The sequence below is a fragment of the Pelodiscus sinensis genome, chromosome 1 (genome assembly GCF_052426305.1).
Source record: "Pelodiscus sinensis isolate ZL-2025 chromosome 1, ASM5242630v1, whole genome shotgun sequence".
NCBI lineage: Eukaryota > Metazoa > Chordata > Testudines > Trionychidae > Pelodiscus > Pelodiscus sinensis.
In genome coordinates, this window is record NC_143052.1 from 120,521,441 (window position 1) to 120,530,488 (window position 9,048).

Below are 9,048 nucleotides of genomic sequence, written 5' to 3' on the forward strand. Positions count from 1 at the left end.
GTTGAGAGAAAACACACCCCTGACCACCAGCCGCCTGCACCCCCCCATCCACATTCCCAAGGCTGTGCCTTAAAGGACCCGAGCAACACTGGGTAAGTTTCTTTTTCTTTCTTCTATGAATAATAGCAGAGAATTACACATATCAGGCCAAATTCTCCTTAATAAACTTAAACTAGCATAAAATGGGAAAATTTGGCCCATTATATATACAATTTTAGAAAAATAATCTATGTATTGTAATCATTAGGAAGTTAACTACATTCTAAGGATGAGCGGATAGTGGTATCTCAGCATATATTATAAATCTCTGAAACATATATATGTGTTAAGGTACTGAGAACAGCCTGACACTTGACTGAGAATCCACTGGTATTCTCCTGCCCTCCAAAACATCGGTTCCTTGTGTCTGCTGCCAGAGTCCACACAGTGGATTGTTTAACCCATTTTGTGAGGAATAAGCAAAATCACTGCAAACACTATCTAAAATAAATAGATTTAAAAGAAAAAAAATCAACTATTATTAATGTATTAAGTAAAATAGCCATTGCTCTAGATCCTCCTCATATATATAGTTACTAAATAAAATTATTTCCTTATTCAGTTTTTACTCAATGTTTATTCAGATAAGACTATCGTTAACTGAAATCATAAGACAATCCTACACATGATACAAGACAACTTGGTTCTGTATAATTTTTCATACATATATCCAAAAATGTTTTAAGGAATCTAAATATGTATTTAAAATATTTTTACCCCACATTCTATAAGTAAAATACAGAACCCCACAGGGGGGAAATAAAACCACCTAAAACACCTCAAGAGGAGGGGGACACACGCACAAAACTAAACACCAATAAAAGCATGTGTAAAAAGGGTGGCTGTGGCCTGGCACCAAAACAGTGCCAGACAAGTGTCCCCGGGAGAGAATTCTATAGCCTAGGAGTAAAGGTTGAGAAGGCCCTGCTCCAGGTAGATGTCAACCGTATCTCCATAAGTGGAGGAACATGGAGCAGAGCCTCCCCAGCCAACATCAATCCCCTTCAAATACCCCAGTCCCAACCCACTTAGGGCTTTATAAGTCATAACCAAAACCTTGAATTGTGCCCGGAAACATACTAGAAGCCAGTGCAGGTGCCAGATCACCGGAATAATGTGCTCCATATAAGGAGTATTAGTTAAACCTCAAGCAACAGCATTCTGGATCAGTTGAAGCTTCTTCAAAGACAGCTCCATGTAGAGCGCATTACAATAATCCAATCAAGATGTAACAAGGGCATGAATCACTACAAAGTTAATGGATATATAATAGAGAGATTACAAGGAAGAAGAGATTTTCATCAATAATTATAATTGATCATGCATAAACAAGATGCTGATCAAACATACATAAAGTCATGTGCTGTATGAATGGAGATGGAACTGGTGAGTTATCAGAATAAAGGAAGGCTGTTTCAGATGGCAAAAGTTGAAAAGAAGGAGGCTCTTTCAATAGTAATAACCAGAACATGATAGAATTGAAATAGTATTAGACCAAAAAAGGAGATTAAGGGAGGCAAAATGAGCCACATAGAACCATCAGAGTTGTTTGTAAATGGGGATGACACCACCATTCTTCTTCATATTTCACACATGCAGTGCTGAGACTTGGAGAAACCAAAGAGAAGAAAATTAACAGTAGCCAAGGAAAAGATGATTTTGTTACGGACAAGGATTTCAGCAGAGGTAGAACAAGTCAGTTGGTGATGGATTTGCAAATGCAGAAGACAGGGCAGAAAAGTTCATACTTAAGCTTGCATCCAAAGTTATGGACAACAGAGGAAAAGAAACATCCAAGTCAAGAAAGATATCTGAGTCGCATTTGATGATGGCAATAGACTACCCTAGTTTAACCAGGAGATCTTGAAAGAAAAAGGAGTCCTACAAAAAGTAGAAAGTATGTCAAATTACAAATTATGAATATAACCAAATAACAAGTATACAGGGGAAAAATTAGAAGGTCCAAAGCACAAAACGAGCTCAAACTAGCTAGAGATATAAAGGGTAACAAGAAAACAATCTAAAAATACATTAGAAATTAGAGGAAGACCAATGACTGGGTAGGTCCGTTACTCAATGAAGAGGGAAAAATGACAACAGAAAATGGGGAAATGATGGAGGTGCTTGATGACTTTTGTTTTCACCAAGAAAGTTGATGGCAATTGGACACCTAACATAGTGAATACCAGTGAAAATGAGGTAGATGCAGAAGGTAAAATACGGAAAGAACAAGTTAAAAATTATGTAGCATGGTTAGAGGTCTTGAAGTCAGCAGGGCCTGATGAAATGCATCCTAGAATACTCAAGGGGCTGACTGAGGAATAATAATAGATACGTAGCCGTGTTAGTCTGGTCTAGCTGAAACAAAAACAGGACTATGTAGCACTTTAAAGACTAAGAAGATGATTTATTAGGTGATGAGCTTTCGTGGGCCAGACCCACTTCCTCAGACCAATTTGATCTGAGGAAGTGGGTCTGGCCCACGAAAGCTCATCACCTAATAAACCATCTTGTTAGTCTTTAAAGTGCTACATAGTCCTGTTTTGTTTCAGCTGATTGAGGAAGTATCTGAGCCATTAGCTATTATCTTTGAAAAGTCTTGGAAGATGGAAGAAATTCTAGAAGACTGGAAAAGGGTACATACAGTGCCCATCTAGAAAAAGGGAAATAAAGACAATCCAGGAAATTACAGACCAGTCAGTTTAACTTCAGTACCAGGAAAAATAATGGAACAAATAATTAAGGAATCCATTTGTAAATATCTAGAAGATAATAAAGTGATAAGTAACAGTCAGAATGGATTTGCCAAGGACAAATAGTGTCAAACCAAACTGATAGTTTTTTTGACAGGATAACAAACTTTGTGGATAAGAGGGAAGAGGTAGATGTGGTATATCAAGACTTTAGTAAGGCATTTGATACAGTCTCGTATGACCTTCTCAATAATAAACTAGAGAAACACGACCTAGATGGAGCTATTACACGGTGGGTGCATAACTGGTTGGATAATGGTTCCCAGAGAAGTTATCAATGGTTCACGGTCATGCTGGAAGGACATAACAAGTGGGGTTTTGCAGAGACCAGTTCTGTTCAAGATTTTCATTAATAATTTAGATAATGACAGAGAGCGTACTCTTATAAAATTTGCAGATGATACTAAGCTGGGAGCGGCTGGAAGTGCTTTGCAGGATAGGATTATAATTCAAAATGATCTGGACAAACAAAGAAATGACTGGAAATAAATAGGATGAAATTCAATAAGGACAAATGCAAAGTACTCCACCTAGAAAGGAACAATTAGTTTCACACATACAAAATAGGAAACGACGGCCTAGGAAGGAGTATTGTGGAAAGGGATCCAAATATCATAGTGGAACACGAGATAAGTATGAGCCAACTGTGCAACACTGTTGCAAAAAAGTGAACATCATTCTGGGATATATCAGCAGGAGTGTTAGAAGCAGGAAATGAGAAGTAATATTTCAGCTCTAATTATGCCTCAGCTGGAGTACTATGTCCAGTTCTGGGCACCTCATTTCAAAAAAGATGTGAAAAAATTAGAAAAAGTCCAGAGAAGAGCAACAAAAAATGAGCAACAGTCTAGAAAACATGACCTATAAGGAAAGATTGAAATAAATGGGTTTTGTATGGAAAAGAGACTGAGGGTACATCTATGCAGCATTTCGAAATAACTTAGTCCATGTCTACACAGCAGGCAGTTATTTCGACATAATGAAATACTGTTAAACTGGAGGACTTCTTACTCCAACTCCTGTAAACTTCATTGTACGAGGAGTAAGGAAAGTCAGAGGAAGAGTGATCTATTTTTAAATAAGTGCTATGTAGATGCTCCCAATTTCGAAAGAAGCTATGCAATTGACATAGCTTAATTTGCGGAGCTTATTTCGAGTTAAGCCCTGCTGTGTAGATGCACCCTGAGAGGGGACATGAAGACAGCTTTCAAGTACCTAAAAGGTTGTTGCAAGGAGGAAGGAGAAAAAATATTTTCTGTAACCTCTGATAAGACAAGAAGCAATGGGCTTAAACTGCAGTAAAGGAAGTTTAGGCTGGACATTAGGGAAAACTTCCTGTCAGGATGGAGGTAGCAAAATTTCCATCTTTGTAGATTTTTAACAGCAGGTTAGACAAACACTGGCAGGGATGGTTTAGAAGATGGTGCTTGATCCAGCCATGAGTGCAGGGGTCTGGACTCAGGGGCAACACGTGGGGGCATGCATCCCCCAAAATGCCATGGGCAGGAAGGGCAAGAGGCCAGCCTGCAGGGCCAGAGTGGGGATCTTGGGCCCGCATCAAGGATCCAACCACCACCACCCCTCATACTCACTGGCAGTGGCAGAGCAAGCAGAGCAATGTGGCCCCATCTTGTGTTACTCTACTGGCTACACTGGTTCAGGGAAGAGGTGGGAGGATGAAAGGCAGGGCGGGGGGTGGAATAGGGGTGGGAAGAGGCAGAGGAAGGAGTCCCAGCACTTCCCCAGGTTGGGGGGGGGGGTGTCTCATGGGTTATGTCCCCTAGTTGTCTCTTCTCAGTGGTCACCTCTGACTGGACTTGATAATTCTTGAGGTTGCTTCCAGTTCTATGATTTTATGAACTTATTGATGCATCTTTGTCTTTGCTAAAGGTAGATAAGATGGAATAATTTGGTTTTTGTTGGAAACAATGGAGGCACACAGAGTTTAATATCACTAGCATGTAAGTGACAAGTAGCTTACCTATCTCTATCTTTACATTCTGATTCCCCACTATCTTGCCATTTGCACCCATGAGAGTGGAACATACATGTAACTTGCTAGTTCAGAATAATAAAATTGTATTGCCATTTTGCATAAATGTAAATTACTCCATGAAATGTAAGGCAATAAAGAATCAGGTGCAGGATAACCAAAAGGAAGATGGCGATAAAAGGGGCAAAGGCCAGCACTTTTAAATAAATACTGTAATATAATGGAAGCCTTCTCATTACGTACTTTTGCCCCATCTTGGTAGCAGTGGTATTTCTAGAAAATTTTATCTTAGATGCAGTGTTCCCGCTAAGATTTTCCATCCTTGAGCAGAGGGAGTTTTGTCTTGTGCACCAATATTGAGGTCAAGTGCGCTTGTTCAGATGTGTGCCACAATGTGTAGCTTGTTTGACAAAAAAAAATTAAAACAAATGCAGAAATTGAAACTCAGTTACAAGGCTTGTTATGAAACTTGAACAAAAGATTAAGTCAAATTTACTGCTGCAATAAGAGACAGTAACTTTACTGATGACAATGAAGTAATGACTGGCGTTCCATTTGTGTAACAGAGTTCGCAGAAGTCACAGATTCTGTGACTTTCTGTGACCTCTGCAACTTCTGCAGTGGTCAGCATGACTGACCCTAGGGCCACCTCAAGCAGCTGGCTCCTGGACAAGCTGCTCAGGTGGCCCCGGGAACAGATACACCAGCTGTTGCTTCAGCAGCCCTGAGAAGCTGGCCTTAGGCAGCAGGCCCTGGATTGCCAGCCAGAACAGCCATGGTCCACTTGCTTCATGTGTCCCTGGGAGCCTCTTTCCACCAGCACACCCTCCCTCCACCATATTTAATTACCGGCAATTTTAGTGCAAGTCTCAGATAGGTCACAGGCCATACATTTTTGTTTTCTGCCCGACCTTTATTTAAAATACCCATGACTAAATCATAGCCTTAGTTAGAAAAAACTGAATCCCATCACATGTATTACTCAAGCATTCATCTTGAAAGATCTGCCACAAGATCTGAAGATAGAGACATAGAAGATATGCTGGTGAGTTTGACTGCAAGATGAAGGCCTTAGGAAAAGCTGAAAAAACTTTAGATATATTACTTTTTTACTATATATCATTTATTGACTTCTCTCAGTTTGGAAGACGAAAACAGATCAGTCAGTTTCGCTTGTTTACAAAAATAGTCTAATCATTTCCCCCCAGATTCTCATGCCTCAGTCCAGTGATGCAATGTGTGACCTATGAAATGCTATAGTGCAACATGTTTGTTTTATGTAAATTTTAAAGATTATACTGGAATTTTTAAACATGGAATTTTTTGTCTTAAGTGTTGTAAAATCTTGTTTTACAAAGTCTTTTACAGCAAATTTGACTCAACAGTATGTCTTAACCCTCCCCTAAAATATATCAGACCTTAATACTACTTGTAGATTAGCTCCATGAGGGAGTGATCTAGTTTGACATCCTGCATAACAGCTCAGTACTGGGTCTTGTTCTAGTCAATTTCATTAATGATCTGGACAATGGAGCAGAGAGTATGTATATGAAATCTGCACATGACTAGGAGTTGTTGCAAGTACTTTGGAAGATGGGTATCGAACACAAAACAACCTTGATAAAATAAGAGAATTAAAATCAACAAGATGAAATTCAATAAAGAAAAGTGCAAACTCCTTCTCTTGTTGAAGGAAAAAAAATCAAATGCATAACTACAAAACATAGTTAGCTAGTACTGCTGAAAAGGATTAGGGGTTTATAGTAGATCACAAATTGAATATGAGTCAACAATGATGCAGTTGTAAAAACAGGCTAATGTTTTGGGGTTTATTAGCAGAAGTATTGTATGACAGACAAGGGAGATACCTGTTACACTCTACTTTGCTCTGATGAGATCTTAGATGGAATACTATGGCCAGTTTAGGGCACTGCACTGTAAGAAAGACAATATTGAAGAAAGTCCAGGACAGCTACAAAAACAATAAAGGGTTTAAAAATCCTGACTAGTTAAAAAAGCCTGCATGTGTAGTCCTGAGAAGTGACTGATAGGGTACCTGATAACAGTCTTCAAGCATGTTAAAGGGTATTTAGATTTAATTGGTCTTGCCTCAGTGCAGAAACTTAACTTGATGGGCTCTCAATGGCTATATTGCTACGATTCTATAACACAAGCCATAGTATTTCACCCCATAATCTCCTGAGTGAGGAAACTGTTCTTCCCAACTATGTAAACAAACACTACTGAATTCAACAAATTATTTCTGAGCTAGATCATATCCTTGTTGTTATATCTATGTCTATCTCATACACATACACACATTTACCTACATGCCTACCTACCTTTTTTTTCTTTTTTGGCCCCTAAAAGTTCACAGAAAAAGAAGAGAGGGAGAGTCAGAGATTATAGTACCTAAACAGACTATAATTAAGAAATGTAAATACTATGTAAATTAAAATCAGACAGGTAAGCAGATTTCATTTCAAGCTTAGCCATTGATAAGAGAATACAGGCAGTCCCCGGGTTACATACAAGATAGGGACTGTAGGTTTGTTCTTAAGTTGAATCTGTATGTAAGTCGGAACTGGAGTCCAGATTCAGACACTGCTGAAACTGACCGCCAGTTCTGACTTACATACAGAATCAACTTAAGAACCCCAGGCGTCCCCAAGTCAGCTGCTGCTGAAACTGATCAGCAGCTGATTCCAGGAAGCCCGGGGCAGAGCAACTCTGCCTGGGGCTTCCTGTAGTCAGCGCTGGTCAGTTTCAGCAGAAGCTGACTTGGGGACGCCTGGGGCAGAGCAGCTGGGGTGCTGCTGGGTTGCTCCAGTAGCGCCGCTCCTCGGTGCTACTGGACCAACCCAGCAGCACCCCATCTGCTCTGCCCCAGGCGTCCTGATTCAGCCGCTGCTGAAACTGACCAGCAGCGGCTGAATCAGGACCTGGGGCAGAGCAGCTGGGGTGCTGCCGGGTTGGTCCAGTAGTGCCCAGAGCGGGCGCTGCAGGACCAATCGGCAGCGCCCCAGCTGCTCTGCCCCAGAGTCCAAAACAAAAGCCTGGTCTGCTGGGGGGGGGAGCACCCTAGCTGCGCCCCCCCCCCAGCAGACCAGGGACACGGGGAGCAGAGCCGCAGCGGCAGCGGGGTGCCGCGCCTCTGAGGCTTTGCTCTGGCAAAGCCTCAGAGGCGGGGACCCCCCGCGGCTGCGGCTTCAGTCCCGGTGCCTGTGGTCTGCTGGGGACGGTCCCCAGCAGACCACAGGCACCCGGACTGAAGCCGCAGCCGCGGGGGGGTCCTGCGCCTCTGAGGCTTTGCCAGAGCAAAGCCTCAGAGGCGCGGGGAACCGCCGCTGCTGCCACTTCAGTCTGGGTGCCTGTGGTCTGCTGGGGACCGTCCCCAGCAGACCACAGGCACCCAGACTGAAGCGGCAGCAGCGGCGGTTCCCCGCGCCTCTGAGGCTTTGCTCTGGCAAAGCCTCAGAAGCGCGGGAACCCGCCCGGTGCCCCTGGTCTGCTGGAGACGGTCTCCAGCAGACCAGGGGCACCGGAGCAGCTTACGAACGGGGCTTTCTCGCCCCGACCTCCGGGGCGAGAAAGCCCCGTTCATAAGTGTGGATCCGACATAAGTTGGATCCACGTAAGTCGGGGACTGCCTGTATATGAAAAAACTTTCATTGGGGAATAACCAATGCCTTTAATACAGGACAAAGGGAGACCCACTAGTATATTACACAACAACTGCATTGCTTTTATTGATATTAACAGACCACTGCCACATTTCATAGCAATATACTGTAGTTAAGGTTGTGGCAGCACATTCATTTTCATTTGTCCATTAGAAGTTGATGCATCAGCAGAGACTTAACTCAGTCAAATGTACAATTTAGTTAAAAATGTCTTTGAAGACCTTGCTTCCTTGTTTCACTGGTTTATAGTAGGACTGCTAATCATTTAACAACTATACACTAATTAATAAGCCTGGGCTCATTAGTTAATCCTAATGACTACACAGTCCACCCCGCACCACCTTTGTATCAAGGCAGTGGGGGAGAGCAGCAGGAGCAGGTGCCCATGGGAAACCGGCTTTTAAGCCACCTCCCAGCACCTGCTGGTTCCCCTGGAGCTGACTCCCCCCTGCCCACTTCTGCCTCTCACAGAGGCAGCAGCACGGGAGACGAGTGGGTGTTGGGGGAAGCCAGCTTAAGAGACAGGTTCCCAGCACCAAATCCCACGGAGTCACTTGCCTCCCCTTGCTGCCTCCCAAAG

At 42.5% G+C, this 9,048-nt stretch overlaps 1 protein-coding gene across 4 annotated transcripts in view; it reads right to left on the minus strand.

Annotated features, from left to right (window-relative positions):
• Positions 1-9,048, minus strand: part of DNAI7 (dynein axonemal intermediate chain 7) — a 45,714-nt gene that overhangs the window by 34,711 nt on the left and 1,955 nt on the right. For 3 of the 4 annotated variants that reach the window (XM_075898577.2, XM_075898598.2, XM_075898563.2), the window contains exon 2: positions 7,128-7,148. The exons of the other annotated variant lie outside the window; for it this stretch is intronic. In XM_075898577.2, the coding sequence (XP_075754692.2) occupies positions 7,128-7,148 (21 nt within the window). The remainder of the gene's footprint in view (positions 1-7,127; positions 7,149-9,048) is intronic. 4 annotated transcript variants of the gene reach the window in all.